This window comes from Rhincodon typus, chromosome 5 (assembly GCF_021869965.1).
Source record: "Rhincodon typus isolate 14 chromosome 5, sRhiTyp1.1, whole genome shotgun sequence".
NCBI classification, from domain to species: Eukaryota; Metazoa; Chordata; class Chondrichthyes; order Orectolobiformes; family Rhincodontidae; genus Rhincodon; species Rhincodon typus.
The window spans coordinates 96,523,056-96,547,371 of record NC_063336.1 but is presented as its reverse complement, the minus strand read 5'-3'; the positions used below and the strand labels follow the sequence as shown (position 1 = coordinate 96,547,371).

The 24,316-nt window shown below is 40.7% G+C and overlaps 1 protein-coding gene across 1 annotated transcript in view; it reads left to right on the top strand.

The window, feature by feature from the left end:
* The window catches only part of sh3yl1 (SH3 and SYLF domain containing 1), a 268,561-nt gene that overhangs the window by 68,502 nt on the left and 175,743 nt on the right, over positions 1 to 24,316 (top strand). The window contains exons 5-8 of the mRNA XM_048596658.1: positions 7,854 to 7,966; positions 14,544 to 14,672; positions 18,721 to 18,883; positions 20,978 to 21,047. Of these exons, the coding sequence (XP_048452615.1) occupies positions 7,854 to 7,966; positions 14,544 to 14,672; positions 18,721 to 18,883; positions 20,978 to 21,047 (475 nt within the window). The remainder of the gene's footprint in view (positions 1 to 7,853; positions 7,967 to 14,543; positions 14,673 to 18,720; positions 18,884 to 20,977; positions 21,048 to 24,316) is intronic.

Here is a 24,316-nt window from a genome sequence, read left to right as displayed (position 1 = left end):
TAAATTTCAAAGGAGATGTGAGGGCCAAGTTTTTTTACACAGAGTCATAGGAGTGTGGAACACGCTGCCTGAGGTGGTGGTTTAGGCGGATGCAATAGGGGCGTTTAAGAAACTTTTAGATAAGCATATGAATGTGCAAGGAATGGAGGGATATGGACCAAGGGCAGGCAAAAGGGATTAATTTAAGTTGGCATTATGTTCGGCGCAACATTGTGGGTGGAAAGGCCCGTTTTTGTTCTGTACAGTTCTATGTTGTTCTATGAGAGTTTGCACTCGGTAGACATCTCAAGATTTTGAGAATTTTGAAGAAGCCTCCAGTTGGTGAGAACTGAACATGCTACCAGAACTGCAAATAGGTTTCTAGGCCATCAAAATTGAAGGTCAGAAGTCACACGACATCAGTTTATAGCCCAACAGGTTTAATGGAAATCCCAAGCTCTCGGAGCGCTGCCCCTTCGTCGGATGAAGTGAAGAGAAACACTCAGGCACAGAATTTATAATCAGAGAAATCAAAAGATCATACAAATGGTGTGAGTGGAGTATCAGCAGGCCGAATAATAGATCTCTGCATGTGATCAAGTGTGTCAAATGGTGTGAGTAAAGTGTCAACAGCTGAATAGTACATGAAGGGGTCACCTATTATCGGATTAAATAAGGCAAGACTTCTTTGCTGCACAGGACCTCAAACCAATGCTATACACCAGATACGTCGACATTTTCTTCCTTTAGACTCACGCTGAGGAATCACTGAAATGACTACGCAGCGATATCAACAAGTTTCATCCCACTAGCTGACTACTCTTCAGATTCAGTCTTGTTCTTGGACACATACATCTCCGCCAAGGACGAACACCTCAGTACCTCACTCTACCACAAACCCACAGATAACCTCACAATGCTGCACCTCTCTAGCTTCAACCATAAACATGTTAAAGAAGCCATCCCCTAAGGACAAGCCCTGTGAATACAAAGGGTCTGCTCAGATGAGGAGGAACCCGACCGATACCTAAAGATGCTGAAAGACGCCCTTATAAAAAAGGGATACGTTGCTCCACTCGTTGATTACCAATTCCAACGTGCCACAGCGAGAAACCGCAATGAATACCTGAGAAAACAGACACAGGATACGACCGATAGAGAACCCTTCATTGTCCACTACTTCGCAGCAGAGAAACTATGCCATGTTCTTTGCAGCCTTCAATATGTCATCAATGACAACGAACATCTTGCCAAGATCATCCCTATGCCTCCACTTCTCGCATTCGAACAACTGACAAACCTTTAACAGACCATTGTTCATAGCAAACTACCTAGCCTTCAGGACAAGATCGACCACAACACTCCACAACCCTGCCACGGCTGCCTCTGCAAGATATGCCAGATTATTGACATGGATACTACTGTCACACGTGGGAACACCACCCATCATTACGTGGTAGATACTCATGTGACTCGGCCAACGTAATTTATCTCCTATGTTGCAGGCATGGATGCCCTGTGGCATGGTACATTGGCGAAACCGTGCAGATGCGACGACAACGGATGAATAGACATCACTCAACATCACCAAACAGGAATGTTCCCTCCTAGTCAGGGAACACTTCAGTGGTCAAGGACTTTCAGCCTCCGACCTTCAGGTAAGCATCTTCCAGGACAGCCTTTGAGATACACAACAATACAGAATCGCTGAGTAGAAACTGATAGCCAAGTTCCATAACCATGAAGACACCCTCAAGCGTGATCCTAGATTCATGTCACGCTACATGTGACCCCACTGCACTGTTCTGTACCTGTAAAATCTTCCTTACTGTCCTGTTTTAACACCATGACCTTGATAACTTGTTACGATCTCTTTACCCAAATTAGTTCGTACAGTTTTAGATTACTTGTTATTTTGGTTAGATCCTCAGCATGTGACTCTTATACCTTTCATGTTATTCCAGTCATTTGGTTTGTCTCCAGCACCACCTTATTTTTAATGTTTTGTAATTATCTCTTTGCCTTCATAAGACTATAAGACATAGGAGCAGAAATTAGGCCATTCAGCCCATCGAGTCTGCTCCACCATTCAATCATGGCTGATAAGTTTCTCAATCCCATTCTACTGCTTTCTATCCGTAACCCTTGATCCCCTTGACAATCAAGGACCTATCTATCTCTGTCTTAAATGTACTCAATGACCTGGCCTCCACAGCCTTCTGTGGAAGTGAATTAATTGGATTATAGCTCACCCCTTCACCTGCTATTCAGTTGTTGACACTTCAGTCACGCCATCTGACACCCTTGATCACCTGTAGAGACCTATTAATTGACCTGTCGACACCCCACTGACACCATTGGTATGATCTTTTTATCTCTCTGATTATTAATTCTGTCCCTGAATGCTTCTCAACTGATGAAGCGGTAGCGCTCAGAAAGCTTGTGATTTCAGGTAAACTTTTTGGACTATAATCTGGTGCCATGTGACTTCTGACATTGTCAGCACTAGTCTGGCACTTCCACATCGTCAAAACTGAAGAAAGTCTGTGAGTAAGAAATCTTGATTGGAGTGATACTGAAGGGGGAATTAAGGAGCTATATAGAATATCGCTGGGAAAAAAAGTTTGAAAGTTTTTTGCTGTAATCAACTTAGTTCTCTTTCCTTTGTATAATAAACTTGTGTTTCTTTGTTAAAATAATGTTAGCCACCAGCCCTGAATATGTTCAATGAGTAATGGCCATGATAACCAATCTGCACAAATAAAGTTTATTATCTTTCAAGCCAAGTTTCACTGTGGGATCTGATTTATGTAGTAAACGATTATAACAGATAAAAGCAGGTTTGAAACTAAGCATCAAATGTGGGTAACAAGGAAGTACGCACACAACTCCAGAGAGTTGATTCTGACTACCATTGGCATCAGGGCAGCATTTGACTTTGAATGGCATCAAGGAGTCCTAATGAAGTTGTAGTGAATGGGAACAACTTTCCATTGACTCGAATCATATGTAGCACAATGGAATGTAGTTGTGATTGTTGGAGACACTTCATCTCAGCCCCACAACATTGCTCAGGAGTTTCTTGGGCTAGGCCAAATCATCTTATCTGCTTCATCAATTAGCTTCCCTCAAGATGAGGTGTGGCAATATTTTGTTGATGGAACAGCACTGAATACTGTGTAACCAATATGAAGCAGTTAGTGTCCATATGAGAATAACCTGAATGATGTTCAGACTTGGATTGATAATTGGCATAATCTCCAACATCAGATAACATTTTGGGAATTGGATTGACCAGAAACTAAACTGAACATAAAAGCTGAGCATACAAGAACAGTTAAAGTGGGTAACCCTACCCATGATTCATCAAAGCTTATCTACCATCTACAAAGCAAAAGTCAGTCGTTAGATAGAATATTCTCCACTTAATAATATGTCATAATAGCGCTAATAATTCTAAAGTTTAAGGTTACTTCAAAAATTTTGATCACTTGCAATTTGAACGTAAATGAAAGCCAGAACTGTTACTGAATATGAATAATTAGGTAATGTATTACCAGTCATGATTATCAAATCTTTAAAGTTCTTCACCAATGGATAAATATGGCTGAATTTCTAGTCCTTCCATATGACTGTAAATGATAGGAAGTAGCTATTGTCCTCTTAGCACTATTGCAGTGACCATAAAAATGTTCAATGGGTAACCAAAGTTACACTGAGTCAGATGATCAGCCCAATTAAAATTAAAATCAGAACTAATTACATTTACCTCTTCCAAAGACCCCCATCCCTGAACAGGTCTATGTTCTTCACCCAGTTCACCTGATTGTGTATCAGCCCAAAGCTGGCTGACAGCACTCAAATTCCAGCCATATCCAACTGTCTCAATGTAAGAGAGGCCTTGTTCTCAATATTGACCAGGCTTCCTGCTGGAGGATGCAAGGGAATTGTGCTTGGAGATCTTGCTAATTTTTAAAATATGATGTTCTAGACATACAAAATGAAAATTACTGTGGAAACTGAACAGGCCTGGGCAGCATCTGTAAGGAGAAAGCAGAGTTAATATTTGGGTCTGGTGACCCTTCTCCAAAGAAGTTCAGATTTGTTTCAGACTTCCAACATCCACAGTTCTTCTGTTTTTTTTAATGATCTAGTTTACGCCTAGTTAACACAAAATAAATGTAGACACAAGCCTGATAGATTTGTAGCATACTAATGTGCAAAACTAATTCTTAGATGAATTCAATGTATGTGTCTCAGTCTTTTCTCTTACATTCAAATCCATTTAAAAATATATGCATGCCATCTGGACCTAGTTGAACAATCTCACAGTTTGATCTTTGTCATATCAGGAGCATTACAATCCTTACTGTCGGTCATTTAGCTCATTTGGTCTTTAAAATTTGGTTCAGAGTGGGTTTTTTATTTCCTGTGGATAACTTCTTAATTGTGTAATTATAATCTTTACATAAAATATACAGCGATGTTTAATTTGGAGAGTTAGCATTGCATAAATCACTTCTGGGCAAAAATAAAATAACCTTTCAGTTATTCACACATGATTGATTGCCATTGTCAATTTGAAAGCCAGTGGTCAAATTACTTTATTGAGTCAACATTTTAGCTTGACTTAAAAAGTGACGTGGTTATTAGTATTTTGCTGAAAGTGACAGTGGCAAAGGACCTGTAAATTTTAGTGTATGGTCTTGAAAATTAAAAACGGTAAAAAAAAATCAATACGTTCTACGTCATTGAACACAGATGACTCATCTTTTACCTTAACTCTTAGTTCTTCAGGTGCTTCTTTGTACAGTCACTAAATATAGCGCAACTAATAGCTTGTCAGAACATTTCTATGACTAACAGATAAGTCAGTTTCAGCATTGATATATATTTTGTATTGAATGTATTGATTTTCATTGAATATCCCTGCTTTACCAGTGTGTGCACATAAGCTTAGGAAAGCTGTGAAAAGTGAAAATGTCCTAGGTTTAAATGAAAGCATATAGGGATACTGTAAAAAAAAAAGTGTTGCAGGTATTTTTTTTTTGAAGTTCACAGATTCTACAAGTGCATATTATGTAGTAACATATGTGAATCATAAATTACATTAAAGTAATCCATGAAGTGTTATGGGATAACTATGAGGCTTACTTTTGATGTTGAATTGTTTGTTCTAATCTGCAATTTTACCACAATTATCTGACTTTTGAATATGGTACGGTGGTAATGGTATAGTACTATTGTCACTAGCATAGTAATCCACAGCCTTAGACTAATGTTATGGTGACATATCCCACCATGACAGAAAGTAGAATTTTAATTTAATAAAATCTGCAGTTAGGAGTAGAATAACAGTGACATGTAACTATTATTGATTATCATAAAAAGCCTTCTCATTCACTAGTCTCCTTTAGGAATGAAAATCTACTGTCTTTACCAGGTCTGGCCACAGTAGTATGAAGAACTCTTAACTGTCCAGTGAAGTAGCCCAGAGAAACAATCAGTTCATGGGCCATTAGGGATTGACCACAAATGCCAACATCAATGCCATAATCCCTTGCAAGAATAAAAATATCGTTTTCAGATAAATGCCTATCGCTTAAATTTTTATCCATCTCTTTCTGCTTTCAATCTGTAGCATTTCCATCCTGTTATTGCTTCATAATTTTAAAATGTATGTTTTTTTATCTCTGCACCTGAATCTATAGAAGCCTGCAATTCTAATAGTTTACTCAATCCTGTTTCTAATTCAAATACTTTTCACACACAATTAGCAAATCAGTCTTCAATCAATCGTAGCAAAAATGACTTGAGTTGTTCTTTCATACCTTTAACATAATAGTGATTTTTTTCCTTTATCCTGCTGATTCATTATCCTCGTTCAGCTGCATTTTTAATCCTCTGCTCCAACATACAAAATCATTTATTTAATTTCACACTTGTGAGAGTTTATTTTACTTTATGATAGTAGATACGCTGGAACTTGGCTGACACCTATTGGCACCATCTTATTTGTCTTGGAACTAAATATTTGTATTGTTTAAAACCAAAGTTTTGACGTTTTTTCGCTATCGATATCATTCACTTCATGTCTGTGCCTTATTTCAATGGTTATTGATTCTGATGCCTTCCTTCTGATCTTTATGTTTCTGTGTTTTATATATGACCTGTAGGAAATGCTCAAAGACCACAAAACTAGCTGGAATAGTTCTTCATTTCCAGAAAACGATGCTTGATATTTCTCTCTGGCTGTAGAGGACAAATACTTTCTGGCTTAGCATGAATAGCACTATCATGAGATCTTAGAAGAACTGAATTCAAATCAGAAGTTGTACTTTTGTTGAAGGCATTAATATCCTTATAGAAATATTACCATGGTTACTGGAGGCTAATCATTGATGCATGACCTTCACAGGACTCTGCTCATAATGCAGCCATTTCATTGGTTCAATCATAAAGTCAAAAGTAGAGTTGTTTGCTGATGTTTCCATGGGCCCTGGCTTCATTCACAACTCTTCTAATAATGATTTACATTACCTACCTACATCAATTGGCAGATAACACTGCACCACACCTAACCAGGAAAAAGCCCAATCGTTGTCCCCTGACATTCCACAGTATAATACACCCTGAGCCCACAACCATCAATATCTTGAGGATCACTGTGGATCAAAAGGTTAGCTTGTAGGGGAGAATCTTTTATCTTGTTATCCATAGCTATCCAGATTGCACGTTAATAAAAGCAGGTACTTTAAATGTGGCACAAGTAACAGGGTGAAAACAAATATATTGTTATATGGAATAATTAATTAATAATTTGGAAGGCTAATACATACAGCAAAGAGAAGGAATAGTGGGCCACATGTGAAGAAAGCTCAACATAAGGGCCCGTTTTTGATGTACTATAAGTTTGTAAAGGAGAGAGGACTTAAGGTAATTTTGGCTGTAGATTTCTTTTCCAAATAAGCAAATAGAATTTTTAAATAAACACTGTAAATAACCGAAAGGTCTCATTCACTCTAAACATTTCACTTCTGCTAATACCTCATGTAGAATCACTTCAAGACTGAAGGCAGTGATTTCACATCTCGCATGACCCAGGAGCTTTGGGTATAAACTACCAGAGTAACAGGTGTGCCTGTGTGCTGGTCAACTTATAGCTATAGCATACAATATCGTTCATACATAAGTAGTAAATAACACTATTACTACGATCATTAAACTATGAACTGCTGCTGTTCCACCTGTGGCATTTAATGCCCCCATACCCTCCCATCTGTTCCACATTCTCTTCACCTTACAGGACCTAATTGAGTGGTCCTCACTGATGACCTGACTGGGCATGCCTAGTAGCTGTCAACAGCTCACCTATCCATTGAATGAGACCCAGTTCCAGTTCAGGGAACTTATTTCCAAGCTAGTGCCTGACTTGCTGAGGAGATAGAATGGGAGAAATTGAAGCAGAGCGTTGGTGAAGGAAAAAGCAGGTCAACACTGAGGATGCTGTACTGACCAATACAGTTCACTGAAACCAAACACTGAAACAATGGTGCAGAAGTAAGAAAAGCTAATTGCACTGTGTTTAAACTTGTAAGTCATATTAGTTTTTTTTATGCTAGAGGATAATGCCCACCATGTTAACATATATACTCATTACACAAGTTTGTTTTAAAATATGGGTATCGCTAATAGAACTGTCAATGTTCAAGCTGTAACCATCCTAATAAATCATTGAATACCTTTTGTTTTCATGACTAACCCCATTTTCTGTTCTCAGAGGTTAGCATGAAGCAATCACATGTTCTTTACTGACGTTATCCAAATCTTGATTGCATTTACGCCATTTAAATCCTTTTTAATTGTTGCTGTAGGTATCTGATTTGGTGATAATCCTGAATCAGAAGCGTGCAGTTGATGCTTTTGCAAAAGGGGGAAATCTCACACTAGGTGGAAATTTTACTGTTGCAATTGGGCCCATTGGCAGGTCAGTAGTTATATATTTATGCAGTATTAACAAATAAGTTTTATGTTCTTTCATCCTCGTATTAAGTTTAATGTAAACTTTTTCAGATAGTATTTTGCCCATTTGATTTTTTTTTGTATATAGTTTGTTAATCTTGTGTTTATTTTACCGAACCTCTGAAAAACAACAAACTCTTGTCAGATGATGGACTTAAATGGGAAGGCAAGTATGAAGTGATTACATTATCTTCAAATATCAGTGTCCCATTTTAAATATAAAAGAAAATCTCCTTAACGCTCCCCATCCCTGCCACCAGCACTTTTTCTGCTTAATGTCCAACCTTCCTTTTCTATCTAAGGTTTTTGAACAAGCACATCTTTCACCAAAATACATGTTTGATTTCCTCCAATCAAGTTTATTGTACTGTAACATGTGCTTATTAACATCAAATGGTTTCCTATCTGATTGTGACCATGGTAAACTATTCCTGCTCAACTTGTGTACAGTCTCTGACATGGTTGACCACCACACCAAGCCCCTCCAATATCTCCATCATCTTTAGGTGAGCAGATCTGCACTCATCTGACTTAAGACTTACTAGTACAGGCATAGCCAAAGAATCATCTGAAATGGCTTATCTTCCATTTTTTGCACTGTTATCTCTGGCATCTTCCGAAGTCTCCTCTCATTTCACCTTGGCAACTTCATCCGAAATTGTAACAAGCAATTCCACATGAATGCTCAAAAAACCCAGCTCTACCTCACCACCAATCTGCCCTTGGCCCACACAGTTCTGCTCCGAGAAAAATGCTGAGGGCAAGCTGGAACTGGGAAATGAAATTTGGTGATCTCTATGTCCTTGCCTTCCCTGCCTCAAAGACCAAATTAGATATAGGTTTCTTTGTCTAAGTGTTTATTGATGCATACATGGGAGGTGTACCCATTAAAGATGGTGCGCAACTCTCCGAAAACAATGCTTACATTCTATTTTTACAGATAAAAGGTTTCCAATAAAAAGCCGTACATTCACATACTTATGTCGATCTAACAGTATTCATTCTATTTTACATTCCAAGTTAGTATACAATCATATTTAAATTTGTAAACATGATTGTAATAGTTGATCAAGTTATTAAAAGGTTACATGAGTATATTATCCAATTAAATAAATACATCTTTGCATTTACTGATTCTAAGTCCGCACTATATAATTATCAAATCTCTTTATTATCCTTTACCCCCTTTCAGTGCAAGATGCTGCCATAATCACACCTTCCACTCTTCTCCCACCCTTTCAGCATTCCAAAATGGCTGTTCCTTCCAACCTCCTGGTTCATTCCTCATTGACATCCCCCATACTTCAGTGCCTTCCCAATTTGATGATGCAACACCTATCCTTTTACTTCCTCCCTTCTCACTGTTCAGTGCCCTAAATGCACCTCCCAGGTGAAACTACAGTTTACTTGTTTAAATTTAATTTACTGTGTTCATTGCTTACAGATCATGCCCTCCTTCATTGGTGAGACTAAGCACAGGTTTGGAACCTGACCATTTCGTGGAATAATTCTGTTTTGAACCATTGGTGTCTGTACCAGACGTCTAAATGAGCATCTGTCTGAGTGCAGTTCTCTTTCCTTCTCCTTTTAAGGCTGCACATTTCTCCGTTTCAAATGACTATCTAATTCTCTTCTCAACGCCTCAGTTGAACCTGCTTTCATCATAATCTCAGGCAATGCATTTCAGAGCCCATGTGAAAACATTTTCCTCATATGATCTACTCGCTACTTTAAACGTGTGCCCTCTGATTCTCGATCCTTTCACAAGTGGGAATATTTCCTCCCTAATTATCCTGTCCAGAGATTCAAAATGAATCTGGAGTAAATGCAAAGAGAAACAGTCTTGAGATTGGAGAAGCAGTGAGCAGTTGGTTGTGCAAGAAATATGAATAACCAAGGGGAGGGGGGTTTCATCATATGAGGGAACAAATTACTGCAGATGCTGGAATCTGTACTGAAAACAACATATGCTGGAGATCACAGCAGGTCAGACAGCATCCATGGAGAGAGAGCAAGCTAACATTTTGACTGTAGATGACTCTTCAGAGCTGAAGTGAAGTGTGGAGGGGACAGCATTTATGCTGTAGTTTGGGCTGAGTGGTGTGTGGGTTAGTGGGTGTAGGTTGCTGGTGGAGAAAAGATGATGATAGTTCAGATTAAGTGATCGGGAAAAATAAAAACCGTTCTGAGGAAGGGTCACCAGACCCGAAACGTTAACTCTGTTTTCTCCTCCACGGATGCTGCCAGACCTGCTGAGCTTTTCCAGCAACTTTGTTTTTGTTAAGTGATCAGGATGTGTGAATGGCAGAATGGTGTGTCTCCTGCCAGACTTGAAAGGACAGTAACTTGGATTGGGGGAGGGGAGGACATGATAACACGCTGAAAGGAAGGGAAGAAATGCCTCTCAATTTAAAGGTATTGAACTCAATATTAAGTCCAGAAGGCGGTAAAGTGCCTAGTCTGAAGATGAGATGTTGTTCCTCCAGCTTGCGCTGAGAGTCGCTGGAACACTGCAGCATGCCAAGGACAGACATGAGGGCATGCGAGCAGGATGCTGTTAAAATGACTGGCCAACTTGATAGTGATTTTGACATAACAACTAGGAGTAATGCTCTGGGATAAACAGCAATTGTAAAACTGAGGTTTTCAGTAAACTTTGCAAGGAAGTAAACGAGAATAAAATGTTAAAGTATTTAGGAAGAGCAATTATAGTTTAAAATCAAGCCAGTTAAAGACTAAATAGAAACCAAAAGAACTGCAGATGCTGTAAATCAGGAACAAAAACAAAGTTGCTGGAAAAGCTCAGCAGGTCTGGCAGCATCTGTGAAGGAAAAAACAGAGTTAACGTTTCGGGTCCGGTGACCCTTCCTCAGAACTGATAGTCGCTGGGAAGACATCAGTTTATATGCAGAAAATAGGGAGGTGGATGGGGTAGTTAGTAAATGATAGGATAGAGCCCAAAGAGAGAGAAAGACAGTTGGACAGACAAAGGAGTTGCTAACGATCAGGCTGGGAAGGTGAATAGTTGTTAATGGGGACTGTTAGTGACTAACAACAGTGGGTGTGTAATGGCAGGCTGTGGGGTAACAAAGTCTGGTGTGTGGGGTGGGGGACTGGGACATGGGAGAGTTTAAGCCCTAAAATTATTGAACTCAATATTGAGTCCGGAGGGCTGTAGGGTCCCCAAGCGGAAAATGAGGTGTAGTTCCTCCAGCTTGCGTTGGGCTTCACTGGAACACTGTAGCAAGCCAGAGCCAGAGACGTTGGCCAGGGAGTAGGGTGGTGCATTGAAGTGGCAGGCAACGTGTAGTTCAGGGTCTTTTTTGCGAGTAGAACGTAGATGTTCTGCAAAGCAGTCGCCAAGTCTGTGCTTCATTTCCCCAATGTAGAGGAGACCACATTGTGAGCAGCGAGTGCAGTAGACTAGATTCTGGGAAGTGCAGGTGAAGTGTTGCTTCACCTGGAAGATATGTTTGGGCGCTTGGATACTGGGGAGGGAGGAGGTAAATGGGCAGGTGTTGCACATTTGCCGGTTACAGGGGAAGGTGCCGCAGGGCTGTGGGGAGGTGTTCGGGGTGAAGGAAGTGTGGACCAGGGTGTCCCGGAGGGAATAGTCCCTGTGGAAGGGGGACAAGGGAGGGGAGGGGAATATGTGTCTGGTACTGGCATCTTGCTGGAGGTGGCGGAAGTGGCGTTTTCACAATTTTCTGAAGAAGGGTCTCGACCCGAAACGTCAGCTTTCCTGCTCCTCTGATGCTGCTTGGTCTGCTGTGTTCATCCAGCTCTACACCCTGTTATATCAGAAGATCTTAACAACTGTGATATTACAGCAGCACAACTTTGTGGGATCTGTGTTTGGTGGTTTTTGGGCCAAACTGCAGTTATATGAAGCACTGATTGAGTTTTGGACAGGTTGAAAAGTAAGAATAAGGAACAAGGCAATCTTCAGAGGAATTGAGCCATCCAGAGACAATGAAAGTTTGTTTTGGGTGGAAGAGACTGGTTTATCACAGGAAGAAATAGGCTCTTGATGGGGGCTGAAACGTGGGTTTGAATCACAACTTAATTATCAGACAGAACTTCATGATTTTGAAGTGTTGAATTTGTCTTGAGCATATAGGTAGAAAAGAGATTTGTGGAGTGCAATGTTTCCAGCAGAAACAATGTACGGTAGAGTTTGTCTTGATTATCTTGAGTTGGTGAAAATTCTTGCTGATCTGTCACTTCATGTCAAATGAGGAGTTCAGTAGCAGTGTAGAGATAGAGGTGTAATCACAAGTGGTGGAGTTGAAAGTGAGGTGGGGAATTAATTTATAGCAGTAAATCAAATCAGTGACATAGTGATGGTATCTTACCATCCTTATAAACTTTGAAGTTCTGATGAAACTTTATGTAAACATTATGACCCCTGATGTTATATTTAAATATTATTAAAAGAGAAAATTAAATATTCACAACCCATAAGTCCTCATCTTTCACAAAGTCTTTTCTTTATTAAAGAAAGTACTTGCATTTGTATAGCAATATTTTTACTGTTGGAATAGTGCCACGGAATCTTTTATATCCGAGTGATTGTGTATATGGTCTCCTAGTTTAACACTCATTGAAGGCCTTGGCAATATTGAGCTAAATGTATAATCTTAGCTAATGTGCCTGAGTTTCTGGAATGGGCCTAGAACATGTTGACTCAGATGTACAACTGAACTAAGTCTGATGCCACTGTGACTGAACAAAACCTGAATTGGTACCTTCAAAGATAGTAGGAACTGCAGATGCTGGAGAATCCGAGACAACAAGGTGCAGAGCTGGATGAACACAGCAGGCCAAGCAGCATCATAGGAGCAGAAAGGCAGACGTTTCGGGCCTAGACCCTTCATCAGAAATGGGGGAGGGGAAGGGGGTTCTGAAATAAATAGGGAGAGAGGGGGAGGCGGATAGAAGATGGATAGAGGAGAGGATAGGTGGAGAGGAAACAGACAGGTCGAAGAGGTGGGGATGGAGCCAGGAAAGGTGAGTGTAGGTGGGGAGTTAGGGAGGGGATAGGTCAGTCCAGGGAGGACGGACAGGTCAAGTGGGCGGGATGAGGTTAGTAGGTAGGAGATGGGGGTGTGGCTTGAGGTGGGAGGAGGGGATAGGTGGGAGGAAGGACAGGTTAGGGAGGCGGGGACGAGCTGGACTGGTTTTGGGATGCAGTATGGGGAGGGGAGATTTTGAAGCTTGTGAAATCCACATTGATACCATTGGGCTGCAGGGTTCCCAAGCGGAATATGAGTTGCTGTTCCTGCAACCTTCGGGTGGCATCGTTGTGGCACTGCAGGAGGACCAGGATGGACATGTCGTCTGAGGAATGGGAGGGGGAGTTGAAATGGTTCGCGACTGGGAGGTGCAGTTGTTTATTGCGAACCGAGCGTAGGTGTTCTGCAAAGCGGTCCCCGAGCCTCCGCATGGTTTCCCCGATGTAAAGGAGGCCACAACGGGTACAGCGGATGCAGTATACCACATTGGCAGATGTGCAAGTGAACATCTGGTTGATGTGGAAAGTCTTCTTGGGGCCTGGGATGGGGGTGAGGGAGGAGGTATGGGGGCAGGTGTAGCACTTCCTGCGGTTGCAGGGAAAAGTGCCGGGTGTGGTGGGGCTGGAAGGCAGTGTGGAGCGGACAAGGGAGTCACGGAGAGAGTGGTCCCTCTGGAAAGCAGATAAGGGTGGGAAGGGAAAAATGTCTTTGGTGGTGGGGTCAGATTGCAGATGGCGGAAGTGTCGGAGGATGATGCGTTGGATCTGGAGGTTGGTGGGGTGGTGCGTGAGGACGAGGGGGATTCTTTTCTGGTTCTTATTGCAGGGACGGGGTGTGAGGGATGAGTTGCGGGAAATGTGGGAGACACCCCCCAGTCGCGAACCATTTCAACTCCCCCTCCCATTCCTCAGGCGACATGTCCATCCTGGGCCTCCTGCAGTGCCACAACGATGCCACCCGAAGGTTGCAGGAACAGCAACTCATATTCCGCTTGGGAACCCTGCAGCCCAATGGTATCAATGTGGATTTCACAAGCTTCAAAATCTCCCCTCCCCTCTACCACATCCCAAAACCAGTCCAGCTCGTCCCCGCCTCCCTAACCTGTTCTTCCTCCCATCTATCCCCTCCTCCCACCTCAAGCCGCACCCCCATCTCCTACCTACTAACCTCATCCCGCCCACTTGACCTGTCCGTCCTCCCTGGACTGACCTATCCCCTCCCTAACTCCCCACCTACACTCACCTTTCCTGGCTCCATCCCCACCTCTTCGACCTGTCTGTTTCCTCTCCATCTATCCTCTCCTCTATCCATCTTCTATCCGCCTCCCCCTCTCTCCCTATTTATTTCAGAACCCCCTTCCCCTCCCCCATTTCTGATGAAGGGTCTCGGCCCGAAACGTCAGCCTTTCTGCTCCTATGATGCTGCTTGGCCTGCTGTGTTCATCCAGCTCTGCACCTTGTTGTCTTGGTACCTTCTAATGTATTTTTCAAATTAATACGTATTTTACCAGGTGTTTATTGTTTTCAGAAACTTCGAGGGAGACGTTGCTGTTAGAAATACAGCAGCTGTCTACACATACTGCAAGTCACGTGGGTTGTTTGCTGGAATATCATTAGAAGGATCTTACTTGATTGAAAGAAAAGAGACCAATCGCAAGTAAGTTGTAGTTAGAGCCAAAAAATGTTCTTCAGTTGAAGTATTCTGTCAGATATGTATAATATATTGTACAAAAATAAAATTACATTTATGTTGACACACTGCCTGTTTCTGTGCTGTATATCTCTATGACTGTGACTGCAGAGTCACAGAATGCAGGTTCTGTCTGGAACTTATCACATGATGAGTAAGCAAATCCAGAAGGAGATGTAAGAGAGACATCAAGTGGTGACAAAACACATAACTGTGGTGACCATTTCACACATCTCAATTTAGACTATCCAAAGAGGAATATCCACATTCCCCATATGTTAATTGCATTGATATGTGCATTTGTATAATCTTGTATATTTCACATATATTTTCACCTAACACTTTGTCTGTCTTTATTTATGTATGTCTGTGTGTGTGTACATGACAGTGACTTTTGATAAATGCACAAACATGCACATGAAATGTTTTAATGTGGAGAGATTGATGTACTGAAGCTACCACAGCGCTATGACTGACCAGGAAACAGCTCCGCTCTTTCTGCCTCCCAAATGCATGCCAGAAGGATTTAGAAATTTATAATCAACCTGTTTGGCTGCGGTGTAGCGAAACTTATATGGCCATCAAGTTCTGAAGTGGTAAGCTTCTGGTTAGAGGAAGGGACTTATATGACTGTGCTACAAGATTTTTTAGTCAGCTGTAAATCCAATCTGAGATTTGCATACTCTGTCATAGGTTGGGTAGATGGTCCTTTAAGAACTCAGTGAATGAACTGTCTGGAGGTTTGCATGCTACTACCAATGACTCAACTTTGCCTCTGCTCATTCTTTGAAATTTAGAAACATAGGAAATAGGAACAGGAATACGCCATTCGGTCCTTCGAGCCTGCTGCACCATTTAACATGATTGTGGTTGATCATTCAACTCAGTACCCTGTTCCTACTTCCACCCCATATCCTATGATCCTTTTAAGCTCTAAAAGCCATATTTACCTACTCCTTGAAACCAACAAAGTCTCTCAGTGTGTTTAGTCACTTGTCAGATGAATCATCTCCATTTCATTCAATCACAAGCCAGGATTGCCTATGAGTTGGTGGTCATTTTTGACCTTCAGGAATGCTTTCAGCAAGCGCTTCTGCTGTAGTCAGAACCAATTCTGATCAGAGCAATGCTTCGGGAATTTATTGTCAGGTATGCAAGCTATGTGTCCTGCCCAGCTGGGTTGGTTTTGAGTGGTTAGTGCTTTGATGAAGGACTATCTGTTGGACTATCTTTCTTGCCACGGGATTTGGAGCATCTTGCAAAGGCACTCTTTGTGCTATTTCTGGAATGGTGTCAGGTGCCTGCTGTGGGTTGTCCAAGTCTCCAAAGTTAACAAAGAAAATGAACACCGTTATTATTGACTCGCACATGACTTATAGGGCTTGCATGTTACAAAATGTTTCATTAATAATAACAACTCATTCCACACTGCAATAACATTTGTTCTAAGAATAAATCATTTTTGATATAACATCTTCACTTAAAATGTATTAAATGGAGAGAATCTCCAAACATATTTCTACTCGAATATGATTTATAACCCATTAACTGATTCGAAAGATCTACTCCGGAATATGTCTTTTGCTGGCACCGCCCACACAAATGATCATGAGTCAAAATCAAAATTATGAGAATCCAATACCTGCAAAAGACTTATTTCAAACTAGATCGTTAGAATCAGCTCCTGGTTTACAAATTGTACTCTAGTAGAAATATGTTTCGAGATGCTCATTATTTCATACATTTTAATTGAAAATGGTTTGTCAAAAATTATTTCTTTTTGAGCTTGTGTTATTATGTTGGTATTTCAAGGCTCTTAAATTGGGTTTTCTTTTTGTAGATGGCAGGCACATTTTAATTGTTTACTCATTAAAATATTTGCTATGCCAATAAATTGATTAATGTACACCAATAGAACTAGGAATTGATTCAGCTTGCTTTTTTCTTCAAGTAATTTAGTTGCAATCTCTGATAGAGGCTGAGATTGTCCATTCCATTGACGTTTCTGTTGAAGATGATTGCAAATGAAGAAACCTTGTCTTTTGTACTGACAGGCTAATCCCTTTCATCAATGAGGAGGGGAATGTTTGGAGGACCTTTTCCTCCTTTAGTTGTTTAATTGTCCATGACCATTTGCAACTCATTGCCTTAGGACTGCAGAGCTCATATCTAGTTGGTTATGAGAATACCCAGCTCTTTCTATAAGCTTCTACTGTTAAGTATTCCTGTACTCCTGAATTGTAGCTGCACCAGTTTGACATCACATTTTTAGATCATCTGATGATTTTTGTGGCATGCTGTTCCGCATTGCTCATTGAAACAAGGTTGGTCCTTTGCCTTGATAGCAAGTGTAAAGACAAATATACCCTGAATCATGAGGTTATGGATTTTGCAGAATACAGTTCTGATGCTGATGGCATAATGGGGTCAATTAGTTCAGTTGAATGGATGGCTAGTTTGCGATACAGAATGTTACCAAAAGCATGGGCTCATATCCTGTGCTGGCTGAGGTAAACATGAAGATCCCACTTTCTAGACATTTGACCTTTTTTTGAGACCTTTTTCCTGAAGAAGGGTCTAGGCCCAAAACGTCAACCTTCCTGCTCCTCTGATGCTGCTTGGCCTGCTGTGTTCATCCAGCTCTACACCTTGTTATCTCAGATTCTCCAGCATCTGCAGTTCCTATTATCTCTGCCCTTTTTTTGAGGTGTGGTGACCCTCAGGTTAAATTCATCACCAGTCATCTCCCTCGAATGAGGGCGCAGCCCTGTGTTCCTCTGGGACAATGCCAATTTCACCTTAAACTGACTAATGGGTGTCCAGTTTTGAGCTGCTATATTTATCCTGAAACAATCCCATTTAGCATGGTAGTACTGCCACACAACTTGACGGAAAAATACTCAGTGTGAAGATGGGTTTTTATCTCTAGTGGGATAGTGATGGTTACTCCTACCAGTACTGACATGATTTGATGTTCCTACAATGGCAAGATTATTGAAGATGAGGCCTAAAAAGTTTTTACCTAATGAAGGCTCTGTCATCTGTGGCAGGCACGCTCATGCCCTCAAGGGGTCTTGAAGCTAAGTCCTCCAGCAGTCAACTAGCTTGACCAGTAGTGGTATTGCTGAGCTGCATTTGGGGAATGACATTGGTCTCCCCGCCAGAGTACATTTCACATCCATGTGACTCATTGTGCTTCCTCGAAGTGATGTTTAATACAGAGGATTCATCTGCTGAGGAAGAACATGGAGTGGTGCTCAGCTGGAAGAATCTTTTATTCCTTGAAGCTTCAAGCATCAGATTAAAAGACAATGTTGAAGACTCCTAGGTCATCTCATTCACTTATATAGTAGAATACTACCATTGTTGTCTTGCCTGCATGGTAACTCCATTTTGGGTGCAATTTCCCAATTTTGGGACAAAGCAGAAATGCTTCCTCCAACGTATTGATCTTTCCTTTAACTTTACTCTTCAGGGACAGTTTGATCTGGTTACATGTTACTTGTCATGGTGCACATAATTCAGTCTATACAACACAAAATAACTGTGGGCCTCTTTCTTAACGTCAGAGTACATATTATGAAATGAATTGCTTTGAGTCCCCTTTGTTTTGGTATTAATTTTGTATGAATGTGCCCATACTTGAAAAATAAACACTTGTTAAAAAAAAAAAAAAATGGGGACAGGGCAAGGGAATAGGACTAAGTAGAAAGCTGTCTCATGGAATTGCTAAACATGAACCGAGCTGAATGATTTACTTAAGTACTATACATTTCTATGACTGATGCTTTCTTGCTTATCTAAATTGACATGTGATGTGACATTTAGGTCTACATTTTTAAGTTCTTAATAAATGTATTGTAGTACATGCCTATAATGTACTGTATGACATTATAGGTTGTCATTTGTACAATAGTTTTACATTTATGAAGTGAATAAAAGTAGAGGAATCAGTGCGTAATGCAGACATTGCTAGTCTAAAATATGTTGGTCCATGTCAATATTGTTTACCTAGGTTTTACTGCGAGGACATCCGAGCATGTTCAATTTTGTATGGCGATGTTGAGCCTCCAGCTGTAGCCCATGAGTTGTATGACATATTGAATACATTCGATGAGCAGTACCAGAAGGAAGAACAGCGTGAAAATAAGAAAAAAGTAAGAAGAGCACAAGCAAAGGTTTGTGTTACGTTTTATCATGTACAAAATTGGAGTGTATGTTTCGTTTAGAGCACGTGAGACTGATCTTTCATTTATATGTTAATTAAAAAGTGAACAACAGATGCAACAGTTTGTTACTTAATTCAAATCCAGAAGAATAAAAAAGTTGCCTATCTTCTATTATCATATCTTTAGGATAACTGGCTCCAAGCATGTGGAAAAGCCTTTCTCTTTCTGACATTTACCTTAGTTCAGTTGGTGATACACTTCTTCCCTCTGAGTTGGTCATTCCATAATTCAGAGACTTGAGCACAAAAACTAGGCTGATGATTATAATGTACTGGAGAGTAATGTCTTTCAGATGAGATGGTGAATCAAATCCTCATTTGCCATATCACATGGACAGAAAATATTTAATGGAACTGTTCAAAAATCATGGAGATTTTCCTGGCTTCCTGTCCAAATTTATCCCTAGTCAACAATCTCTAAAATTGATCATCTAGTCCCTACTCTCATTGCTTGTGGGATCTTGCTGCAACCAAGTTGGCTTTCCACGATGAATAGAATCCGTACAGTGTGGAAGCAGGCCATTCAGCCCAACAAGTGTACACTGACCCTCAGAGCATCCCACCCAGACCTATCCCCTTATAACCCGCCTAGTCTACACATTCCTGAACACTACGGGGCAATTTAGCATGGCCAACCCACCTGGCCTGCACATCTTTGGACTGTGGGAGGAAACCGGAGCACCCAGAAACCCACGCAGACATAGGGAGAACATGCAAACTCCACACAGACAATTGCCCGAGTTTGGAATCGAACCCGAACCAATGCCTATATAAACAAGGTGACTTGACCTTTACTGAAGTCTTGTTTAGCAAAGTTTTCCCTGGTCAATTTGCTTCACCTGATTCTGCCCATCTTTGAAATTATATACATCACTGTGCATCCTTGATATTTCTGAATCATGGAGTGTATCAGATTTTAATTTTTTCTGAGCTTACAGTGATCTGGGGTACCATTTTACTATTTTCTGAACGCTTTCAAGATAAATTTGCTACTGCAAAGCCAATATTTGGATTATTTTTTGATTTTAATATGTTTTCTTTTGTCCTGTAGTACTTCTATGTTTTATTTTTAACTATTAATATTATACCGATAGTATTATTACCAATATTAAACCATATTATCCTTCATTGTTTCAAAGGAACAATTGTCCAGGCAGTTGAACTTGCCAATTGGTCAGATTTGAATTTTTCTGGATGAATATATGGAACAATTTTCCACTTGGTCAACTACTAAACCAATTTCCGTTGGCTCAGGAGTTTGGGGCTAGATGCAAAGTCTAAAAATTAGAGGCAGACCTTTGAGGAGTGAAATTAAGGAAGACTTCTACAGAGAAGGGGTGGTAGATATTTGGAACTCTTCGCAAATTGATGTTAGATCAACTATTCATGCTAAATCTAAGACTAATAGCGGACTGAGACAACAAGGTGTAGAGCTGGATGAACATAGCAGGCCAAGCAGCATCAGAGGAGCAGGAAAGCTGACGTTTCGGGTCTAGACCCTTCTTCACAAATGCTTTTCGAAACATCAGCTTTCCTGCTCCTCTGATGCTGCTTGGCCTGCTGCGTTCATCCAGCTCTACACCTTGTTGTCTCAGATTCTCCAGCATCAGCGGTTCCTATTATCTCTGATGGAGGACTGTTGTCCACATGTCATAAAGGATGTTGCAGGTATATGGAGTTAGGATACAGATCAACCATAATCTCATTCAATGACTGAACAGGCTTAAAGGGCTAATTAGCTTATCCGTGCTCCTATCGACCATTATAGAAAGGATGATATCATGGACTATAAATCTTTGCTATATTTGATGTGCTCAGCAACTTCTTGTTACTACGTGAAGTAAATCAAATTGGCTAAAGACAGGCATCACTGCTGGTGTGAACCTGAGAGGTAGACTTAGATAAATCATCCACTTGAATGTTCAGGTTGAAGATGGTTGCAAATTCTTCAGCTTTCCTTTTGCCCTTGTGTCCTGGGTTCACCATCGCTGAGGAAGTAAGTGATTGTTCTGATCAACCTCATCTTTGAATTTTAATTCTGCAGGCCAAAGAATCACAAAAGCCCTCACCCGGACCACAACTTACACAGCCATCTGTGAATGGAGGATTAAGAGGTATCTCTTATATCATATGTTTGTAACGCATTGTCTTTCAGCTTGCTTTTCATGCCTTGTGCAGAAGAGTATATGATCAATCCTCGTCAAGCATGCTTTTTATAAACTATGGTTTGAGTCCGTAAATGAGACTGACATACCCCCTACACTGCTGCATTGCGACAACTGCAGACCTTCAGATGAGATATTAAACTGGGGTTGTAGCTGGCTTCACTCTAGGAATATTGATGATTTTGTCCCAGTATTCGAAGTAATGTAGCATGTTATGATATCCTGGCAGTGTGTGTACTTCATTCCATTCCACAGAAGAACTGGTGCCCTGATCTTTCACGGTGGGAATTGTTTATGGGTCATTGCAGACATCAAATAGATCCATTTGCCTCTGCAACACCAGTCATTGCACTTAAAAAAACAAGTAATTTCGTGTTAAACACTTCAATTTGTTTTAGGATAAAAATAAGCAGATATTACGTTAATATTGGAACTCCCACCATAGCCAGCAATGGTTGAAACAGTACTTCTCCCAAAAGGAAGAAACCTAATCCACATGTCCCTTCTTATTGCATTAATATATTTATTATATTTATCTATTTATTTATCTGCTGTAGTGTACTTATTATTACGCTAAAATTTAAGATATTCTGATTACTTTGATGGAAGTTAAGTTCATATAAACAATCGAGAAATGACTATTATTCTATTATGTACTAAATTGTAATACCTTTTGTCCCAATATGTATCTGCTTCCTCCCCATAAGATGTAAAAACTTTAACTATCAATTTTGAAGATCACTCTTAAGGTTGGTTGGCTGGCTCGCCGAGTTGTTCCGCAGACGATTCGTTGTCGTGCTTGGTAACATCTTCAGTGCAGCCTCTGATGAAGCGTCGGTGTGTTTTCCCGTCTGGTTTTAAACTCTGGGGTCTGTTGCGATGGATTGCCTCACTTCCAAGTTTCCTCCGTAGTGGAATGTATATGGGGTCGAGTTCAATGTGTTTAATAATAGCATGCTTCGTGGAGTGCCACACCGACGGAGGCAAAACACACCGACGCTTCATCAGAGGCTGCACTGAGAATGTTACCAAGCACGGTAACGAAACGTCTGCGGAATAACAAACCAGCTCGGCAAGCCAACCAACCTCAACATCCACAACCCGAGCTACAGAACTACTCCAAAAACCTTAGATCACTTTTAAGTTATACTTGTAGTAAAACAATTTAAATGTACAAATTGGCATGCTTGGATAGAACAACAAATACTTCATGTAAAGTCCAGTTTGCTCTCTTTTAGTACCACATACACAGTTTTTAATTCTGCACTACTCGTAATGCAAGACTGTACCTCAATAGGCTTTGTGTTGAAGAGGGCAAAACTCCTAAAAATGGTTGCCCTTCAAATATTTATCCAACATATGTTTTAAAGTTATTGTTGAATCTGCTTCCACTATTCTTTACACGTACCAGGTCATATCAATTTGCTGTGTTTAAAAAAAAAAAAAAAAAAATTCTCACCCTTCTGCTTCTTCTACCAATCTCCTTATATCTATGTTTTCTTGTTGCTCATCCTGCTGCCACTGAAAACTGTTTTTTGTTTCCCCATAAAACCCTTCATAGCTCTGCATACTATATTCGGTCTCTTCTTAGCCCCTCTGCTGTAGAGAGAACAACTCCAGTTTCTCTATTTTGTTTGGTGACTATAGCAGCAAGCTACTGTTTTCCTTATCGGCCCATCTAAAAGAAGACACAATACCACAGTTGTGATTTGTTGCCATTTACAGCACTGCTGTGAATGTAAATCACTTATCAGTAAAGTAGGGCAGCACTAATGGAAAGGAGGAGCTGTGACAGATTACTACAAATGTGGATGTTGCTGGAATAGAAGGTCAAGACTGTGTCCTGTGCCAGAATGCTGGGGCCACTGTCCAGTACACCTGACCTCACCTCCAAGAGTGCTTTCCTGCACAACCCTGTGCCACGGGATGTGGCACCAGACCCGTGCTTCTGCTGAAGGTGGTGCTGGATGAACTGTGGTCAAGTTGAGTGGCAGTGTCAGGGCCTGCAGAATTGCCTGTGTGGCAGTGGGATGGTGAGGTCCAGGACCTCTGCCTGGACACAGAGCATGCACCATCTCATTAGCTCTGGGAAGCTCCGAATGAGAGGCAATGACTTCACTTTAAAAGGTAAAACAAAGTAAAGAAGTGCAGGTGCTGGAGATCTGAAACAAAAACACAAATTGCTGGTAATTGCCAGCAATTTTTGATTTTGTTTCATAACTTTAAAAGGCTTCTGGACATCAACAGGCTGCAGTCTGGGTGAAGGAATGGCAGGCTAATAAAATGACAGGCTATCAATAAAGAATTGAAAAGCTGGGTGTTCGAGTAGTGGAGCGGTGATATGGAAATGTAAATTTGGATGAAAAGTTAAAGACCACTCTCAACCGCTTCCCCGTGTGATTTTTTTTCTCTCTCTCTCTCATACACACTTACTTTCTGTTTCCATACATATGGTGCCAAAAGACCTCCCATATATCTCTTCTTAAAAGAATATGCCAGCTGTAGCTTCGAGGTCACGCTAAGCTAATCTCTGCAACCAAATTGTTGACCAGCACACAGATGGCAACCAGTTCCCTGAGCAAATTAAACATCAGAAAAGTCCTGAGATTTCAGATACCTCTTGCAAGATCATGAGTGAGACTGAATTTGACTGAGAAATCACAAGTCTTGCAATCAGTTTGGGAGAGCTGGTACAAAAGCAGAAGTTGCTGGGAAAGCTCAGCAGGTCTGGCAGCATCTGTGAAGAAAAAAGTTAGAGTTAACTTTTCGGGTCTGGTGCTGCCAGATCTGCTGAGTTTTTCTAGCAAGTCTGTTTTTGTCCCTGATTTACAGCATCCACAGTTTTTTTTTAATCAAGAGAGTTAGTACATTTGTAACTGGATGTTGAGTCTGTTTTAGGTAAGGAGCCTGTACAGATGTTTAGCCGAGACAAGAACACCAACCAAACAATCTGCTACACCATGTGGGTTCAAATATTATCGTAATGATTAGAACTTGTTGTTCCAATAATTTGTAATACAATGTATCCTGACTGGCTGATTTTCTTCTATGATTCAAAGCAGAACAGAATCCCACCAGCAGAACAGAATCTTCTTTGTTCATTGGATATCTGTTGACAGGAAAGGCATTTAGTTAAGCAAGTGGTGGCATACCTGAGCCCTGGTATCTTCCCTCTCCTGTAAGAACTTAGTTCAAGGTGGGAAGGTCAGTAATTGATT